The sequence below is a fragment of the Juglans regia genome, unplaced genomic scaffold, assembly GCF_001411555.2.
Source record: "Juglans regia cultivar Chandler unplaced genomic scaffold, Walnut 2.0 Scaffold_746, whole genome shotgun sequence".
NCBI classification, from domain to species: domain Eukaryota; kingdom Viridiplantae; phylum Streptophyta; class Magnoliopsida; order Fagales; family Juglandaceae; genus Juglans; species Juglans regia.
This window is the reverse complement of record NW_023362361.1, coordinates 128,206-149,840: the sequence shown is the minus strand read 5'-3', so window position 1 is coordinate 149,840 and position 21,635 is coordinate 128,206. Positions and strand designations below refer to the sequence as shown.

Sequence of the window (21,635 nt, the reverse complement as noted above, 5' to 3'; positions counted from 1 at the left end):
CTCATGAGAGGAGTCTGAACACGTAAGATTTACTCTGTGTGCCTATTCTATGTCAGTTTCGGTTTGGTTTGAGGCCATTAGTCTACATCATGTGTTGTTCCCTGTTTTTTTAAAGATGTAGATTTTCTATTTTTGCAACTCTGTGTGCATTTTGAGTATGCACTTTAACCATGGACACATTATTTTGTCAGGGATATATTGCTGGGACTAGTGAAACGCTTGGTTGGAGTGCGTGCCTCCAATTTAAAGGTTCTTATCACTTCAGCAACTCTTGATGGTGAAAAAGTATCAAAATTCTTTTCAAATTGCCCCATACTAACTGTCCCAGGGAAGTTATACCCTGTTGAGATATTGTACAGCAACGAGCGCCCTAAAAGCTATCTTGAGTCGTCTTTAAAAGCAGCTCTTGGTATGATTAAGCTATTAGTCCATTCCTAATGCCACGATAAGAGATTCTATACCATAAGTTTGTGTAGCTTGTTTCTGTTGTTTTGTAGGTTTTTTTTGTTTTGTTGTCATGCACTTATGGAATATTTATGAAATGTTAATGCAGAGGGTATATATGCTTTTTATATGGTGACCAAGATCCCTAATTTTTAGGATATATAGGTAGCAGTAACTGTGTTTTTTTTTTTATAAGAAAAACTTTATTTAATGAAACTAGGTGAAGCTCATGTTCACATGAAGTATACAAAAGAAGCACCTAATTACATTCTAGAAACTTGAAAAGAAAACAAAAACTCACGAGCATTTCCTCCCTTAAGGAAAATAACCGAGAATCATTGCAGCAAGGAAGACACAAACAATTTCCAGATATCCTCAACGGTTTGCTCCTTATCGTCGAAGCACAGCTCATTCATTTCTATACATAAACACCACATAATACACGAAAGAATCATTCTCCAGGATGCGGTCAACTGAGAGCTTCTGTGCCACCTATTCCAACATGCTAGTAGATTCACCACTCTCATTGGCATAACCCAACTCAACCCAGCTCTACTAAGAACCCCAACCCATAACTCCCTAGCCACCTCACAATGTAAGAGTAAATGATCAATTGATTCACCATTTTCTTACACACAAAACACCACTTCATAACAACCATGCCACGTTTCCTCAAATTGTCATTCGTCAAAATCTTCCCAAGTGCAGCTGTCCAAGTGAAAAAAGCAACTTTAGACGGCACAAACGCCCTCCAAATTCTCTTCCACGAAAAAGAGAATTGCTGCTAACCAGACAACACCTTTATAATAAGATTTAACAGAATTTTTTTTGCTCCTCGTGTGTTTCCACAACATTTGATCCCTCTCATTTCCTCCTATATCCAGAGAATACAAGAAATTGAAAAAATATGCAATCTCATTAAGTTCCCAATCCTGTACATTTCTGAAGAAAGTAACATTCCAATGCATAGTCCCACTAGCACGACTCAACATCTCTGAAACAGCAGGCTGCTGATTTCCAGCCAAGCTGAAAACAACCGGGAAATAGAATGAAGGGCTCTCTCACCACACCATTCATCGTACCAAAAACGAATTCCTGCACCCTCTCCAACCTCAAACTTAGTATCTTTTACAAAATTGTCCCACCCCTTTTTAATATATTTCCATAAACACACACCATAAGATCCCCTACCCTCCTTAGAGCACCATCCCCCCCAATCAACTCCGTTTTTTCGATCAATAACCTCTCTCCACAATGAGTCCCCTTCCATTTGATACCTCCATAGTCACTTCCCTAACAATGCCTTATTAAAATTACTCAAGTTTCGCATCCCCAAGCCTGCATTCACAATTAGGCAGCACGCCCTTCCCTAGCAGTAGCCATGTTAATCAGATATTGGTTAGCTTGATTATGTTCTACACTTAGAACATCGTCCACTGCATTTCATGTTTGAAGTTTTATGTTTGTTCTCTAGGTTCTTATTCCTGTATGCTATGGACTGAAGTTTTCACTCGTGTATGAGTCTTGCTGACTAATTTTTTCTTGTAGACATACACGTTCGGCAACCAGAGGGTGACGTCCTAATATTCATGACTGGACAGGTGGGCTTTTATTTTTCATTTTATTTTTTTGGGGTGCATGTTATACATGTGATTTATGCTTCTGAAGTATAATTATTTTTTTAATGCTTCTTGTGCAATGGTTCTATTGATTGAAAAAGTTACATCTTATGTAGGATGACATAGAGAAGTTGGTATCAAAGTTGGAGGATCGAGTTCAAAGTCTAGATGAGGGTTCCTGTATGGATGCCATCATCCTTCCCCTTCATGGTTCTTTGCCACCTGAAATGCAGGTTGGTTTTTTCATCTTATATATTTTGAATTTCTGGATGGAACTTTTTTTTGATACGTAAGAGATAATATTATTGATATGAATTTCTGGATGGAACTTGAAGAAGATTTAAATATTTCTTTCTCTTAAGGTGTTCGATTCTTTAATGTTATTCCTACTGGCTACCTGTTAGGTTTTAGAGTCTGTAGCATGATACTAAACACTCTAGTTCTTCCAAAAGAACATTTGGTCCCATTTTATTCCTACAAAATCATGTGTATAAGAACCTTTTTTCTTTATGTGCAATGGTTTATCTTAGTTATTTGTATATCGGTGTGGGTGTTTGGAAATTCATTCGGAATGGATGGGAAGACATACTCGGTAATTTCAGACTTGAGGTGGGAAGGGGCATGCAAATCAGGTTTTGGCATGATATTTTGTGTGGCGATGTGACCTTGGAAAATGCTTTCCCCTCTCTTTATAGGATTGCGTCAGACAAGGATGCTTCCGTGGCTGATAATATGAGCATTTCCACTAATTCTCTTCATTGGTCCATGGGTTTTTCTAGAGCTGTACAGGATTGGGAGGTGAACGACATTGTTGATTTCTACAATGTTTTATACGCGCTGAAAGTGCAAGCAGATAGGAAAGACAGATTACTATGGACACACACCGATAACAAGAAATTTTTCAGTCCACTCTTATTACAAGTTTTTGACGGTTCATCCCTCCAATGCCTTTCCTTGGAAGAGCATTTGGAGGAGCAATGCTCCCCTCAAAGTTGCCTTTTTTGGCTGGTTGGCGTCCCATGGGAAGATATTGACTATTGATAAGCTGAAAAAGCGAGGCCTCTACTTAACCGATTAGTGCTTCATGTGTAAACACAGCAGCGAATTAGCAAACCATCTACTTTTCCACTGCGAAGTAGTCAAGGCTTTATGGGATGACATCTTCACTAGGCTTGGTATTGCATGGGTTATGCCTAGGAGGGTATTGGATTTATTGTCGTGTTGGAGAGGGACTAGGGGCAACCGTCACATTGCAGCTGTTTGGAAGATGGTGCCTCGATGCTTAATGTGGTGCACATGGATTGAACGAAATGGTCGATGTTTTGAAAATAGGGAACGCTCCGGATAGTTTTAGGGCCTTTTTCTATCACACTTTGTTGCTTTGGGCCTCTTCTATTGTATTGAATGGAGTGAGTTTTAATTACTTGTATGCTACTTTCCGTAGCGTGTAGTTTGTCACTAGGCTTTTTCTTGTATACTTCCTATGTGCTTGGGCATTACCTTTTTACGTGGATTAATAAAACTTCTTACTTGTAAAAAAAAAAAAAATAATGTGGTAATTGTGTATTGAGTAAACCATTTAGTTAGGTCATCAGATATGGCTAAAGTATTTTGTATGAGCGGTCAAAGAGTTTTTTGGTTTTTCGTTTGTAACAAATCACTTTTTGCCTTGACTAACTGAAATCCTGATTTAACATATTTGGTGCCACAACTTCATAAAGCACACAAGTCTGGTTGATTTTTTATTTTTAAATGAGCTGTCTTTGGGTTTGATTGGAAATATAGCTTGTAATCTTTTACTTCATTGCATCCTAAATGCATCCTATTTCAAATATAATTGTTAACTGCCTTGAGCTGATTCAGTAGAATTATATAAAATGATAAAGTTATTGGATTTTCTATGATCCTGCAGGTGCGTGTATTTAGTCCTCCACCTCCGAATTGCCGACGATTTATAGTTGCCACAAATATTGCTGAAACTTCGTTGACGGTTGACGGTGTTGTGTAAGAGACTTGATACTTGTGTCGAATTTATCATTCGCCTTATGTTCATCTGTTGTATTTTAGTCTATATTTATTTAATGTGCATTCCATCTGTTTAAGAGTTGGAAACTCTTGATTGTAATGGACTTAATGTCCATGATTTTCTACTTTCGGTTGTAAACCCGAGTTAGGTACTTCTCATGTATACTTCTTGTGTACTTGGGTTATGCCTTCTCTTCTTATGAATACAAATTCTTGATTACCTATAAAAAAAAAAACAGTTGGAAGACACCCACGCCCTCTCTTGTGTAACCCTCCCCCCGTTCAGGTTGATGCGGCTAGATACACTGCTCTTTTTGTTTCCCTTTTATTTTTTGTGTAATTGAATTGATTTTTTCCTTCTTATAATTAGGGGTTACTTATTGTGATCTTGAACATTGATATTGGTATAGTAGGTTCTTGTTAAACAGTTCACTTATATTTTGAATAATATAATGATAGGTATGTTATTGACTCTGGTTATGTCAAGCAACGGCAGTACAACCCATCAACTGGCATGTATTCCCTCGATGTTGTTCAAATTAGCAAGTATGCAGCTGATGATATCATGTTTTAATGTCGCTTGCAGCATATGTAAATGATTTTGGTAGCCTGAATGATTTTCTGTGCTGGCTGATGAGCAATCCAGTTGCATTTATTGCATTTTGCAGAGTGCAAGCTAATCAACGGGCAGGCCGAGCGGGAAGAACTCGCCCTGGGAAGTGCTATCGGTTATACCCTTCCACAGTTTATCATGATGAATTTCTGGATGTAACAGTTCCTGAAATACAGCGATCTTCCCTCGCTGGGAGTGTTCTCTATTTGAAATCACTGGACCTCTCTGATATGGATATTCTCAAGTTTGATTTTCTTGATCCGCCTTCACGTAAGAAGGCATAATTTCTTTGTTTTCTTCACTGTTCATGCATAAAATTATGATTTTACTCTTTAGATCTTGTTGGCTTTGCTGCAGTTGAGTCTTTAGAAGATGCTTTGAAGCAGTTATATCTCATTGATGCTATTAATGAAAATGGCTCTATCACAAGTGTTGGACGAACAATGGCTGGTACAAGATTCTCATCCTAAGTATGAAGTGTTTTGATGATGGTGAATAATAATAATGTGTAGCCATCATCTTGTGCCATGCGTGTTTTCTAGTAACTTGAAATTTTCAACATCATTTTCGTAAAGTCCTAATGTGGTTGTTTGGGATTTGTTAATAGTGCTTTAGATGAGTTTCTTATTGATGAATAGGTTACAAATGGTTGATAGATGACGAAACCAAGTCTTATTTATGTTTCTTTTATGCACTTACATTTGAACATCATAATTTTTATTTTGCTTCAATACATTATCTTTTATGTATCATTTTTGCCCTTACTAGTATCATATGATTGTGATTTCTTTGCTTAGCATCGTTTCATAAGCAATATTTTTTATTTGATAATTCTCTATATTGGACATTATTTCTATGGAAAAATACACTTTGCACTACCAGGCATTTTACACTTAGCACTCAAACTGCTAACACTATACATTGTATCCTCAGACTACTAAAAAGCTGCAATGTGAATCATCTATTAAGATTTGACAGCATGTCACATTCCCTATTTTTCATCTATTGTACTTGTGGAAATTAGACAAGGGAGCTATTTGTCAGCTTTTGGTAGTTTGTATGTAATTTGCTACTTATAAAAAAAAGTGTGTAATATGCTAGTTTTGGTAATTTGGGTGGAAAATGTAATAACTTCTGGTAATTAGGGGGTGCATAGTGTATGTTTCCTTTATTTCCATTTGAGGATTAGAACTTTGTGTTCACTTAGCATTTTCATCTGATTTTATCCAGAGCTCCCACTAGAACCTTCACTCTCCAGAACCTTAATGGAGGCAAATAAGTGTGGTTGCTTATTCCAGGCTTTGAGTGTTGCTGCCATGTTATCAGCGGAAACCTCATTGCTTCCTGGTCGAAGGTGAACTTATGGAATTATTATAGGTCTTCTTCTTGTGGATGCAATAAAAGTTTTGTTTTGTTATATTCAAGATTTTACTGTGTGGTCGGTCAATACTGTGTCCCAAAAAAAAAAATGGGATACTTGGGGCTAGTTTGGTTGAGGTGCGGCTTTTCAGAAAACTGATCACCGCGTTATATGTGAATATTTACATGACTGTCATGCATTCATTGTCTAAAATTTTTTTCAAAGATTTTAAATTGCGGGAACATTACTATAATCTTGAGGGAGGGCAATTTTTAGATATCAATAAACATTAAAATTAACCAGTGAGAATACAAAGAGTTCAAAATAGATTAGTTAGGAGGTGAGGAAAGCAAATGGGTAATTAATGAAGACTCAATCACTGCAATAAGAAGTCTTTTTTTCTTTGAGAAGTAATAATAATTTGGTAGAAGAGTAAGTGGTGGGGAAGGCAAAGTGGCAAGTAATGGGAAATCAATAACTACAATAAGATGAAAAATCTTTTTTTTTTCCGTCTCTATTGAATAAGTAATCATAAATTGTATGAAACCTTTTGTCTTCAAATTCTTCTTTTAAAAAATCTTAATGTCAAAATTTATTGGATAAATCAGTTGACATGGAAAAATAAAAGCAGAGCTCTTACTTTAGAAATTGTATATGTTATAGATAAAAAAAAAAAGAAATTTTATATGTTATAGATAAAAAGCTGCAACAGGTTTTGAGAAACAACCCTTGGACTGCTTTGCAAAAGTCATCTAGAAATGACCAAATACCCTTATCAAAATAGGCTGCATGCTGAATTTGCTTTTAAAAGTTAAATCATCCATGGAGAAGTTGTAAAGCTACAAAAAGCCCCACCAAACAGCCCTTAGTCGTCATGGATTAAGAAGCAGTTTTATGAGTGCATCACAGTGACTGTGTAAACAAGTTTTCATTTCTCTGCTAATTTTTACGTGGCCCGGTAAAGCTCTGTTTGATAATAGCTTTACCTCCATGGCTCCATTTGCAGCAAGAATACTGAAAAAAAGAGGAAACACAATTCCTCAAACCTTCCTGATGGGTCTGGCTGGGGTGATCACATCCAGCTGCTTCAGATCTATGAGCATTGGGATAGAACTAATTATAATATTGGTTGGTGCAAAGACAATGACTTGCAGGTAATATATTATTCTGTTCAGAAGGCATGCTGTATTTACAAGCCTGATGTAAGACATTTCCATGTCAATTATTTAATGCCAAGGTCTTTGGATAAAGTCATGCAAGTAACATTACTGCAAATCTATGAAGTAGGGCCCAGTATGACATGCATTGCTCAGATTGTTACTTTTCTTGAGCCATGGGGCAAAGAAGTCTGCTATGGGTACTTGATGAGTACACTAGTTTGTCATTCTTTTTCCAGCATGCATTTGGGCCTTTTGTTGTGAGAAGGGAGTGCCACCAAATTGTATAGCTGAATTAGACTTAGGCCCCGTTTGGATAGTGAGATGCGATGAAATGATTTTAGATAAAAGTTGAAAGTTGAATAAAATATTGTTAGAATATTATTTTTTAATATTATTATTGTTTTGGGATTTGAAAAAGTTGAATTGTTTATTATATTTTGTATGGGAATTTGGAAAAGTTATAGTGATGAGATGAAACCGTTTCTGTAACCAAACGGGGCCATAGGGTATCTGCAATCTTGGCCTGATATATAATGCTTTTCAAACTTTCTGATTGTAGGTGCGGGGGATGTTGTTTGTCAAAGATGTTCGGAAACAATTATCTCAGATAATGCAGAAAATAACTAAGGGTTAGTATTCTACATTATTGAAGAGATTATATTTGAAGCAGATTGATCATATATTATCATTGTAGTATTAAGATTTTACTTACAAAAAAGAGAAGGTAATCTTGAGATTTTCCTCTTGGTGTTACTCCACGAAAATCTTGGTGTTACTCCACATAGGGGTGATACCCACATGGTGCGGGGTGGGGGGTACCCGCTGCCCACCCCTAACTCCACATATTGGAATCTCATGTTCTGGTCACCTGCTGAGTGCTGACAAGTGTGAAATTATTAATCTCTTTTGAGGCATAAATTTGTTGATCTTTCTTTTGCTCCGTCATTTGCCCATCCATGGTCTTTATCTAACAAGATGGTTTAAATGTACATGACGTTTCAATATAAGCTTTTAGTAGTTGATACATTTGGTCCAAAGATCATTGGCACGCCCAATATTGAGCTTCCTTTTTGTTAACATGGTAAAACCATATTCTTTAACAGAACAATGACTTATTCTGTGTGTACAATATGTGAAGCTCTCATAATAGATTCCAATATTATAATGATTATAAGCTATGATTTATATGATTATTGATTCACTGAGATGAACACTGTTGATGTTACAAATCCGTTGATTTGGTAAAAAGATCATTTAAACAATCTTTTCCTGCTGGTCAAAATCTATGGACTTCGACACTTTCCTATCCATATTCTATCGTTCGTCGAAGTGTGAAGATCTATTTGTAGTTGGACACTTATTGGTAATTAAATTGCGCATTCCATAGAATTTGAACCTGAGACCCATCCACCAGCGCATACTTTTTTTTTTTTATGTCGGGGAACCTCTCCAAGGCAGGGCCCTCCAGACCCACACCAGTGCATACTTATTTTGGGTGAAAGTGTCTTTGGCAACTTTCAGTTGTACGGAAGAAACAAATATTAGTTTGGTTTGAAATCTGTGTCTTTGTGTTTCTTCTTCTTGCTTCTCTCGAATGCTAGATTGGGTCGATGAGATTGGGAGCCTGAATTTGCTGGCTTGGCATCTAGGCTCCCCCATCGAGCTCATGGTGTTCTTTGTCTCTGTACAAACTGATAGTTGTTTCTTGTGAAGGAGCTCTGATTTTACCATCTCTTATTAAACTTAGAAATGGTAATGAAAAATAATTCAAAATAATTCTTGAAAGGATAAAGGTCGTTAATTTGAAAAAACGGCAAGGGAGTAGTACATATGGGGATGCTTTTTAATATGATACATAAAACAGATTTTTTATAATAGTAGAAATAGGAGTATCCCAAGTACAGATGTATACAAGAGAACACCTAGTTAGGATCTAGAGATTGTACATATAAAGATGCTAATTATGTAGAACATGAAACACCAGCAGTTAATGAACTGGTAAACTACAATTTTGATGATCTATAACATAAACCCTTCACATTCAAAGACAAAAAAAAAAAAAAAGTCACCGTTAGTATGAGCGTGTAATGCTTGGAAGCAAAGCTCTTGTTTCAGTGGGTTAAGAAGAGTTTGAGCAATTAGAATGCAATGAGAGCCAGTTATATGGTTTACAAATAATATTTAGAGTTACCCCTCACTCCATTCAGAGAGCCTTTGGGATCACCCTGTTTTAACATTAGCAGGATAAACATGGTTGCATTTGTTATGGGAATTGGACTAAAGATGAAACTGCCAGTATGGAAGAGGAAGATGTAACAAATTTCCCATTATTTGGTGTTTTTCAGTTTACTTATTGTAGTATTCTGTGATTGATCTGGTTCTGGTTTTCTTTCCACTTGATACCTTTTATGGATGTTATTCTTCTTCACTCTCTTCATGGTTTATGTGGTATTTGGTATCTGGAAAACAGGATCCCTAGATGTACAGGAAAATGGAAGGTGGAAAGAGAGTGAGCTTGATTACCGGAATTTGAGGAAAGCTTTGTGCATAGGTTTTGCAAATCAGCTGGCTGAGAGAATGATTCATCACAATGGCTATCGAACTCTAGGTTTTAAGCCCCAAGTAGTTCAGGTAATTAGTTTGGAATCTATTCCATGTTGCTTATACTAAGGGGATGTTTGGAAACAATTTCCATCTTATCCTATCTCATTTCATTTCCAAACATAATTAAAACACAAACACTTTCAAACTAATCATTATAATTTTTTCAAAATAATCATTACAACTCTCCCAAACTTCCAAACAATTCAACTTTTTTCAAATCCCAAAACAAAAATTATATTAAAAAATTATATTCTAACAATATTATAACTTTATAATATTTTTTATTCAACATTCTCTCTCTCATTTCCCAAAATCCAATAAATACTTAACTCAAACTATCTCACAACTATTCACCAACCATCTTACTACAATTCACAATTTTCATCTCATCTCATTCCCCAAGCATCCCCTTTATCTTCTTCAAACATAGTTACAAAGAAATGATCTACAAATTTTGTCGATTTTACTCAACTTTTGGATGGTTGAACTTTACTTCAGTTTCATATTTGAAAAGCTTGATTTAACTAGGAAAGAGATTGTGGTGAGGTCTAGTTTGTTTAAGTTAATGAAAGCAGTTAGCAATGAGATTATTGAAGTCTAGAACCAGTGGCTCATATTTGTGGTCTTCGTTACCCATGGATTCAAGAAACCTGACGGTAAAATGTGTTTCATTTTAGGTGCATCCGTCTTCAGTGCTGAAACCAGATGCAGAGGGAAAGTTCCCAGAGTATGTTGTGTACCATGAACTCATTGCAACCTCACGCCCATACTTACGCAATGTATGTGCTGTAGAGATGAATTGGGTCATGCCCATTCTAAACAAGGTTAAGAAGATAAATATAAACAAACTGAGGTAAGTCAGTTTTGTCCTAAAGCATATTACAGGTGAAAACTGGTTTTGTATTTAATTTAAGGCCGCACATGAACATTGTTGACCTTGAGGCTTTTTGCTTATGGAACAGTGGTGGGACTGGTCCTATTAGAGAAGAAACTGAAGAAAAACTCTCAGACGTGCCGAAGAAAGAGATTAACATTGATGGGGTCCCTGGTGACCATGAAAATAGAATTCAGGCAGCTAGAGAACGTTTTCTTTCTCGTAAGGCAAAGAAATGAGCTTCATTTTTGCTCTTGATGATCTGAAAGTAAGTGAGCCTAGTTAGTAGTTGGTATGATGATAGAACGGTGGGATCAGGGGCCATGGCTTCTGAATTAAGGATTCCTTTATAGGGGACAAGTTTGGCGGTAAAGACTTCTAAAAAGGAGGGATATCCTGGTAAGTGCTGCCGACTTTGATACTAACAGAAGTCATGCAAAGTGCAAAATATGATTGTTAACCCTGTTGAGACCTTTTTATTCAAGTCAATATCGTTTTAATCTTACCCAGGATATGCATTTGTGACGTGTATGCCTTGAAGGGTGTGATCCAGCACAGCTACAGTTTTCACTAGTTGTGTGCTGAAATATGGTTGTCTTTTACTACAAGGAGCATATTTACTTTGGTGTCCTTGCAGGCTTGACCTATTCTGTACAACTGTTAAGGTATGCTAGCAGTTCCCCGTTTTCTTTCCCCTATTTGGATGTAAGGGCAGGTTCCTGACTTGCACACTTCACATTAATTATGTTTGGCTATGTATCAATTGAATCAAATGTCATGCTATATTTCTGTACCATTTGATGCTACATATTTTTTAATCTAACTTGAACTACAAGTCTCACGTTTATTATAAAATTGCACGACATTTATCAAACTGCTTTGACATTTTTTTAACTGCATACCTCTCGGACAAACAAGATGCTCTAGCATTCTCTTGTTCTTCATGCCACTTTTTGGGTTTTAACTGCATATTCTTTGAACTACATTGTTCCGTGTGAGCCACCTGTCCTTTAAACTTGGCGTTTTCTTTTCCTGGTAAGGTGTATGTCTTTTCGGTTGCTCAAGAGAGTTACATTTGTACATTATTACAAAAATCACATATTGAGAATGTTATCCTTCGTACGGAAGAGAAATAGAATGACGTGGCTGTGGCTCAGTGATATTATTACAAAAACTGGTCTGGAACTAAAAGGAGATACTACAAGATGAGGGGTTTCTTGCCATTTGGTAGAGTTGCCTGATCTGTTTACAAGAGGATGTGGAAGAAGTGTAGCACTTCGTCTCTGGTTTGCAGAAGTGGATAGGCCGATAGGGTGCGTTAAAGCAGTTTCAGATATCGACGATGAGAAGCAGAGATACAGGTACGCACTCCAACAACCTGAATTTGTGGTACGAAAGTTCTGTTGCTCATTGGAAAATACAAGATCCGGTTCTCTGGTGAGAGGAGAAAGGAAGTGGGATTAGTATTTTTTTAAAAAACATAAATTAATTTCAGCCAAACCTCATTATTTAAATTTTCAGTTTTCATATAATATAGGTAAAAGATGAAGTCATGTTCGTATGGGTATATTATTTTGGATGGAAAAATAATTGAAATCGCCAAATTTATTATTATTTATAAAAAACTACCAAACAGAAAAATAATGGTTGTTTTCGTTCCTTTCCAATTTTTCTACAAAACGATAGTGATAGAAAATACGAAACATAATACTTTGCTTCTTTTAATCATCAATCATCTACATTTTGTATTTGAAACTATCAAAATTGATATGTTGTTTAACTAAATAAGATAGATATACGGTATAGACGAGTAAAAAAATAATTGTTATGGCACAACTTAACAAAACAAGTAGTATGGCATATTCTTGATGGTCAAATTGTGAAGGGTGTACATTATAATTTTTTGATAGCTTAAGAGCGGACTCAATTTAGTTAAATTTCAGTTAGATTGCATAAAAAATGACTACAATGGATTCAATATAACTATAGTAGTTTTAGCCAAAAGATTTTTTCACTGGCCAAATCTGGCCGGCCCAAGTTGCTAGCTAAATATTATTTTGAGCATAAAAAATTATTCTCCCGCTTGCTATTTGTCCCGCACAAGGGCATAAAAATCTTGTTAAATGAAAATGTCAAAATTAATATTTAAATAGAATAGTGATAAATTTAGAGAGTTTGTTATTCGGTACTATTGAAAAGTGACTAGTTAAATTTATAGAAGTAAATTTTCTAGTTAAATTTTGGCCAAATTTTGTTGAATCCAGTACTAATACTCTAAAGGTGTAGCAAGAATTTGTAGTTGATGAAGTGAAGTGTAAAATAAGGGTAGCTGGATGGCACAAAAATGTATTATTCCCTAGAAAAAAAAAATATTACTTTTATTTCATTTTGTTTTTCAATACTCTCAAATTTATATCCTACCTACCAAAGGAGCCGTAAGGAGTCTTGATTAAAGGTTGGATATAGAGGAATCAGGATTAAAAGTTTTCTCAATCCTCTCGAATTTCAAATCTATTTTTAAATTTTCTTGGGCATCTCGGATTTCTATGATCTAATGGGGAATGAAATGATTTCATCACTAATGAGATCGTTTACTTGGGAAGCGCACGCCGAAGAGTAGTATTTGAATTGGTGATGAAATCATCTTTCGTATTAGTAGCAACGAATATTATAGCCTACTGACCAATGTGTGTATGTTTGTGTGTATATATAAAGAAACTGGAGTCTGGAATGGAAAAATGGTTAGCCCAAAAAAAAGCAGCAAGATTGTAATTAGTATATAATTATTAAATGATACTGAAGCACTGCTTAAAAAAACCTCATCGATACATTTACTATATTATTATTAAAGAAAAATGTTACTCAACCCCGCAATGTTTCTGCTCAAAGTTATTGCTTGAGCATTTTAAATTTTTAAATTTTTTTGTTTACTTAGTGGTTAAAAAAAATGACTATTAGTGAAATTGTATATATATATATTTTTCTTAAGTGTTAAGGATGTTAAAAAAATATTTAAAAGAAAATAATAAAAGAAATAAATAAATTTGTGTAAGCGGTATGCCCATCAGTAACTAGTATTCTAAAGTCACATCAATTCACTCTTCTCTTGTGTTAGTGTTATGTGAAAATTAAATGAGTTTATTTTAACAAAAATTTTATGTATAATTATTTTTGTGTACTCATTACACACTTCACTAATATGATTAGTTGTGTTACTTTTTTTAATATAAAATAATTACTTTGACCAATCACATCGGTGTAGTGCTCAAGAAATATACAAAAATGACTAAATGTAGTATAACTCTAAAATATATATATATATATATATATATTCACTGGCTTATCACAATTTTTGTTTCTCACAAATGGATTAAACAATTTTAGCCACAAATGCATTACATAAAAGGAAAATGTTACTTAGTCCTCTTAATGTTACTACTCAAAGTTACTGCTCGAGTATTTTAAATTTTCTTTTTACTTGGTGGTTAAGGAAATGACTGTTAGTGAAATTATATTTTTTTTTTCTTAATGATTAAATATGTTAAAAAAATATTTAAAATAAACAACAAATTTGTGCAAGCGGTAACTAGGTGTTTTAAAGTCACATCAATTCACTCTCTATTGTGTTAGCATTATGTGAAAATTAAAAGAGTTTATTTTAAAGGAGAGTATGGTTAGAGTTTTAGGTTGTTCCACCAAAAATTTAAAGAAAATGTTATATGTATTCACAAAAAATTTATATATCTAGTGGCTTTTCACAATTTTTTTTCCTTATGTTCTACTTTTTTAATGAAAGTGGTGTAAGATGAGAAAGTCATATGGAGTAATTGCTGGTTACAGTTATGGACTCATAAGTTGCGTAAGTGATGCGCACTTTTATAAAAAAAAAAAAAATTTACTCTTAAAAAATTAATTTTTTATATAAGTCTTATATTTATTTATTTTTTTTAAAAGAAGTACGTGATACTTACATATTCTATAACTATAAATATCATTTTCGCATTATTCAAAAACTAAACATGCAATTATACATAGGATAAAAATTAAAAAAATGAAGAGAAAATCACCAACCACTTTCTTTTGTGCCAGTGTTATTTAAAAGAGGAAAAAATAAAAACGTGAGTGTAGGCTGGCTTGAAGTCGCAGCTTAGAACTAGAAGAATGAAGAGCACAGCCTTTTTATACTAAAAAAAAAAAAAAGTAGGGAAGATTCAAAGCTCGGTATCCAGAAGTAACATAGTCAAGAAGCAAATCACCAACCCACGAGCCAAGAAAAAAAAAAGAAAGAATAAGAAAAAAAAGGATCACCAACCACAAAAGGTACGACATGCAACCACCACTCTTACCCAAATGACAAAGATGAGAACACCTACCTCCCACCATATTTGAAAAGCTCTGAAAACTCCGTCACCATACGCCCTCTTCCTTTTAAAGACTTCCTTTTGTACTATTTGCAACAGCAATAACGACACCAACACAAACACAAGTACGCATATATCCAACCAACCAACCAACCAGTTTGGACCGTGATAGAGCCGCGCAGACACAGAGCGAGACCAAGAATGGCGAGTTCTGGAGTAGCATTGGACGACATACCTTCTGTTGATATCATGACCGAACTCCTCCGCCGCTTCAAGTGCTCCTCCAAGCCTGACAAGCGTCTAATTCTCGTCGGTAATACACACACACACACACATCTTTTCACACATGTAGTTTGTTGTCTTTTTTAGTTTTTTATTTTTCTGAACGGTTGTTTTTATCATCAATTCTCATATTTGTTAAACGGAGACCTTTTTTTTCCCTAGGGATTTTGCTTCGATGACATAACAATTTGTTCGGTTGGTCTGGATCTGTTCAAATAGCCTAGTTATTTAGACTTTCATTTGAAGTGCTTGATGTGTTTGACATTAATTATCGCACACATAGCAGACCTTTTTATTCACGTGCGATTTTGAATAGGAAAGTTTTCTTGTATTGCACTTAGCCTTGTTATTCGAGATTGATGTAAGTTGGAGGCTTATCTATAGCATTGTGCATGATAATTTTTTGGTATGTGGCTGATGTGTGATTGTGAATAATCATCTCGGTTAATTTGTATGAACATGGCAGGACCACCGGGATGTGGAAAAGGCACACAGTCGCCAATTATCAAGGATGAGTACTGCTTGTGTCATTTGGCAACTGGTGATATGCTGAGAGCTGCAGTGTCTGCTAAAACTCCTCTTGGAATCAAGGCTAAAGAAGCCATGGAAAAGGTAATATAATATGCCTTTTGATTTTTTGTGGGCATTCTTGTATGTGATTGGTCCAGTCGTTGAATCTGGTTTTGTTTCATAGGGAGAACTTGTATCTGATGATTTGGTGGTTGGGATCATTGACGAAGCTATGAAGAAACCATCATGTCAAAAAGGTTTCATCCTGGATGGTTTTCCGAGGACTGTGGTTCAAGCACAAAAGGTTGTGTTCAGATTTCATTTTTTATTTTTTTTATCTAATGTTCTTCTTGTTGTAGATCTCTGATATATTGATCTCATTAATTAATGCAGCTTGATGAGATGCTTGTGAAGCAGGGGGTTAAAATTGACAAGGTTCTCGACTTTGCAATTGATGATTCCATATTGGAGGAGAGGATCACTGGTCGTTGGATACACCCTTCGAGTGGTCGAACCTACCACACAAAATTTGCACCTCCCAAGGTTCCTGGTGTTGATGATGTAAGTTGATGCCATTTGTTCTCTGACCACTTCTGTATTGATGACAATTGACATTTGCCAGAGTGTCAACTTGCTACATTAATTTGAGATGCTATGATTTGGGTTATTGTTTTGTTTTTTGTTTTTCTGTGTTTGGTACATCCTGTCATGATAGTCTAAACAGATGCTTGATAACCCAAGCAATACTTTGTATCTACACGATAAAGAAATCTGGACTTCATGTTCTGAGTTTTGTATGCATATTTAAATGCATTTTCATCTTGTGTTGAGGTTGGAATTTGAATGGATTGATCAGCTTAACAATTTCATTTTTCAAATTTTATGAGGTGAAGCCAACCTTCTGAATTTGGGGTGTTTCTTACTTCTGTGAATCATAAGTTTTGATCTTCTACTTTTCTCACTGAAGGTCACAGGAGAACCTTTGATGCAACGGAAAGATGATAATCCGGAAGTTCTCAAGTCAAGGCTAGCAGCCTTTCATACACAAACCAAACCAGTACACTTCTACAACCTATAATGAAAATTTCTTTAAAAGTGTCTTCTTGTTGATATGAATGATGTATTGATGTTGCTGCCCTGGTGAAATCTGAACTCTTTTCTTCTTATTTATATGTCACATCTCTTTAAGATCAAATATAGTTTGCATTCAGTTATTTTTGTGTACTTGAATCTGCTGAATTGTGGAGTTATTTTTTAAGTTTATGCAATTGACATCAAAATACAGCATTACAATTTTCTTTGCATGTATATTGCAGAGTCAATGTTGAGAAATACCACTCTTATTTGCAGCTATTCTAGTAATATAGTTTGAAGGAACTCGTTGTATTTGGAAGGGGGAGACATTTTATTTTGCCATAGATATGGAAATGAAAGCACATTTTAGCCCAACTCCAAAAAGATAAATATACCTTTTGGAAAATGATTTGTGCAAGCCTAGGATCTGCAAGTTCTGTGCAAAGTCTTTGAAAAAAAATGGGACCCACCTGAAAAAAACCCACTTTTTATAGTGAGTCATACTTCTTTTTCAAAAGACTTGCACGCCTTAAACCTGTATCAAACATTACTCAGTGGTGATTTTTTGGATTGATGAATCCCCCTTTCCCCCCTAGTGGAAGCAAGGAGGCGTAGCGAGTAGAGACTATTGTGTGTCAGAATTTGGCATGAAAGTATGTGCAACTGCTCATCTATTTCAGTTATTTTGGTTCCCATTATAATGCATAGAGAGATGGGCCAACAACAATTCTGAGACATGCAACGAGGCAATGACACAATATTGGATTACTTTGTAAGCACCATGAAGAAATTCTTGCCTTTGCTTGTCGGAATTCTCGAGGGATGTCCATTTGAATTTTATGGATCACATCATTCATTTAGGAGAGTCAGTTGTGGTCTTTCCTTACCTAATTTATGTTGTGTCAATAAGCCTCTCAAAACATGATCTTCTGTCTATATTGTTAGACATTTGTATTTTTTATCAAGTAACCGAAAACTTTATTGAATAGCACAAAAAGCATAGCCCATGTAAATAGGAGGTATACAAGAGAAACATCTAATTAAGAGTAGAAAAAGATACAAGAAAGTCATGAAAACTCTGATACTAAAATTTATAACAGCTGCCCGAAGGAACAGAGTATTGCTGAAGGTGGTTTTAAACTCCCCCGTTGTCCTTAAAATTTTATTACTCCTTTCCCTCTAATTACACCACAATAGGCGAATATGGGCTGTCTTTCACAAAGAGTTGTCCTCTTTTTTAGACATAAACCACATTTGTATTTTTTATGGCTCTTGCTACACTTACGATTCCATGGTGATTTTTAAAATCCATTACCTCAGCTATCTTAATTCAAGAACCCGCTAATCTCATAAACTAGAGCAGCTCATGACCAAAATTCTCGTATCCTTGAAAGTCCACTGTTTACTCTTAGCTCTTGATTTATTATGTGTATTGTTTTTTTTTTTTTCTTGTACTTGTTTATATTCTGAACAAGTTAAATATGTTTAATCTGCAGGTTATCGATTATTATGGCAAGAAGGGTGTTCTTGCACAGCTTCATGCGGAGAAACCCCCAAATGTGGTCACTACTGAGGTTCAGAAGGTTCTCTCGCAGTAAACTTTTTTTGTTATCTACTCTATTGTAACCTGAGACATTCTCAGATCGGCTGATTTTCCCCTTCTTTCAAGTTTTATGTGCCTTGACTTCGAGGCAGTTGCTGCTGTTTTTAAGAGTTTTCATAGATGCTGTTGACTTGGCTGCATAATAAAAAAAAAGTTGACAGTGAAATTTCTGAAATTTGTGACACTATTTGAAAATGAGGACTCTTCAAAAACCGTCCATGAAGGCATTGGTTATAGCAGGGCAATACGCCGCCCTACTCACATTTCCAGGTAGTTTATCACTGGGTCAAAATGCTTTGCAGCTTTCATATTCAGTTGCATGCCCAGAAGGGAAAAATGATGCTAAAACTGGGAGTAGTCTGGATGATATTTATTATTGTTCATGCACATTATTTGGTAATCTGGACACCATCTTTCCTCCTTTACCATGTTGTTGTCTATATACTCTATAACAGAGATTGTTATCGTGTTTATTTAGTGCACTCTTCATATACCTATAAAAAAAGTTTAGTGCACTCTTCACATAGCAGACCCAGCTAACCTTGTAGTAGAGTCCTTTGAAAATTGGTGTTTGCCGAAGCATATAAAATTAGACGGAGGTTGCCTTTTTTTTTTTTTTTCAAAGCAAAATTTCATTAAATTAAAGACAGATTCAGAGGGAGTGACCCAATAAAAAACAAGTGGCGTAAAGGTTCCAATAAATTAGACCTAAGCCCATGTTATTTTTTGAAAGGTAAAGCCTATGTTAATTGTCCGATCCGATAAGACCGCTAAAGAAACATAGTCCAATGTTTCAGGCTATTTGTTATTACATTTTCGTATACTGCAAAGATAGACAACATTCTGTCTCTTTTAAAAGGAGGTTTTAATGTTTTAAAGCTTAAACACAAAATGGTTGTTGTGGTTTTCCTTGAACTCAAATTGCAAGTGGTTTTAAGAAATATCAAATTGTTCTATCTATTAGAATTATGTCGTGTCATTTGATAGGTCACCTGTAAGCCAATAATTAAGCATGAAAAAAGCAAAAAAAAAAAAAAAAAATCATTTAAAATTTTTAAAAACAAAAACAAAATCAAGCAGGACCGACATTGATCATGCACAATCAAGTTCATCCTTTTTTTTCATCAAGTTCATCCTTAATTATTGGCTTACAATTTGGTGCAAAGGAAAATACTTTAATCATAAATAAAATGAATTATAAAATATACTATTTTAAAAAATGATGTATTTTGATATGATATTTTACAACAAAAATAAATATAATTTATACGTCAATTTGTAAAATAAATTTTGTATAAATCTTTTTATGAACGCAATATTTTTTTTTGGTTACGTAGTTCATATGATATGAGATATTTTGTTGAAAGTTGAATAAAATATTATTATAATATAATTTTTATTTTAATATTTGAAAAAGTTAAATTATTTATTATATTTTATAAAAAAATTTAAAAAAATTATAATAATAAGATAAAATAAAATAGTTTGATTAAACCAGCCCTAACAATTCTCACTGATCACTGAGCACAACGTACGACCTAATGATATAAACGGGAAGTGTTTGGTATTGTCCACTGTCACATACTATTGAATGGTAGATACACCAAAATTTATGGGTCATTCACAATAGGAGAGTCCAGAGTATAACTAGTATTTTATAAAATAATCAATAGTATTTTAATGTGTCACGCTTTTCAAGGTATTATCCAATTGAGAAATAGCTGAAATATTTCTCATAAGAATTGGGATATTCATAAAATTGGGTGGAGAATAAATACGAAATAATTATAAAATTGTACTAATCTTGATGCATGGCGCAACTCAAGCATCGCCTTACCCTTGCCTATAACCCAAACGTTGTTATTTGGATTGTAATTATGTTGTCTGCAGATGTTTAGGATGTGTTTAGAGTATATATGACGTGGTACTAGTCATTGAAGAGGTGAGCTTGATTTACAGAGAAGAGGGGAGCTTGACTTCACAGAGAAGAAGGGAGGAGAGGAGAGGAGATGGCGTGTCGGGCGAGAGAGTACGAATCGGTTCATTTGTTAATGAACTCGGTTTATCACATAAGGTGTGAGGTGTGAAAATCTTAAACCGACTTATGAGAATAATTCTTTTTTACAACATATTATGATGTTAAAAATTTCTTGTATAAATATTTATTTTTAAATAACATGACATTTTATGATAAACACGTCTGTATTTTGAAATCACTTAATAATTACTACTAGATTGCACATAATTCAACCATTGTCTTGGTTATCTTAGATAGCACAACCATTCACGGTCGCTTCAAATCTCGTTTAAGGATTTTGTAATTATTTGTTTCTCTGATTTTTCTTTTTTAAATCTATTTTTAAGTTTTTCATTTTTGAAAAAATCTACATAATTTCTACACATCATATTTTTTTTAATTTTTATTATTTTTTATCAAATATTTAATATATAAATAATGAATAGAATAATTGAATTAGTTTAAAAAAATAAATTTTAAAATTTTAAAAAATATAATGCGTAAAAATTAGAGAAATTGTGCAATATTACTCTTATTTTTTAGGTCTTGGTTTCTGTTTACTTTTATTTTTTTAAATGAATTTCTTAGCTTTTGAGATTAGTTTTTAACAAGTTGAAATTTCCTTTAATTATTTGATGAAGATCTGAAGAAATATTCGTCTAAAAAAGTTACAAAATTAAAACAAATGAAACAAAAAAACTATTAAAAAAAGAAGAGATCTCAGGTCATGTTTCATGACCCTTTTAAAAAAAATAATAAAGAGTCTTGGTAACGTCAGTTGAGGGCAGAGCGTGCGTGTCAGAGAGAACGACAGCACGATGACTTGGACCAAGTTATTTTGCAATGGAAAATGCTACATGCCCCGCTGGGGGCTCCCGCTGGGGCTTGTAGCATTTTTTTTATATATATTTTTTAAATTTATTTTTATATAGATATTTTTAATAATTTTAAATATTTTAAAAAATAAAATAAAAATTATAATATTATTTAAAAATATTTTCTTAATTATAAAATAGAATAAAAATTAATATTTAATGATTTATATTTTACTTTCTGATTAAAGAAGTGTTTTTCTTTTTTACTTTCTGA

The 21,635-nt window shown here is 34.3% G+C and overlaps 2 protein-coding genes across 3 annotated transcripts; both read left to right on the top strand.

The window, feature by feature from the left end:
- Positions 1-5: 5 nt before the first annotated feature.
- Positions 6-10,961, top strand: LOC118346315 (probable pre-mRNA-splicing factor ATP-dependent RNA helicase DEAH4; the record flags this gene model as incomplete). Its single annotated transcript, XM_035687211.1, has 14 exons — positions 6-22; positions 192-409; positions 1,993-2,045; positions 2,180-2,296; positions 3,976-4,067; positions 4,548-4,634; positions 4,757-4,971; positions 5,059-5,151; positions 5,932-6,055; positions 7,068-7,215; positions 7,781-7,850; positions 9,692-9,852; positions 10,503-10,678; positions 10,788-10,961. Coding segments are annotated over 14 exons (1,722 nt in total), but the record flags the coding sequence as incomplete, so codon positions are not given.
- A 288-nt stretch (positions 10,962-11,249) lies between these two features.
- LOC118343648 (adenylate kinase 4-like) lies at positions 11,250-18,741 on the top strand. Of its 2 annotated transcripts, XM_035687208.1 has the most exons (8): positions 11,250-11,364; positions 11,740-12,060; positions 15,160-15,373; positions 15,809-15,954; positions 16,037-16,156; positions 16,246-16,413; positions 16,820-16,909; positions 18,423-18,741. In XM_035687208.1, exons 3-8 carry the CDS (start codon positions 15,262-15,264, stop codon positions 18,522-18,524), a joined length of 738 nt encoding a protein of 245 aa, XP_035543101.1. In that variant the 5' UTR covers positions 11,250-11,364; positions 11,740-12,060; positions 15,160-15,261; the 3' UTR covers positions 18,525-18,741. The 2 variants fall into 2 exon arrangements, with proteins under 2 accessions (XP_035543101.1, XP_035543102.1); XM_035687209.1 differs by lacking the exons at positions 11,250-11,364; positions 11,740-12,060 and having other exon boundaries at positions 14,995-15,373.
- Positions 18,742-21,635: the final 2,894 nt, after the last annotated feature.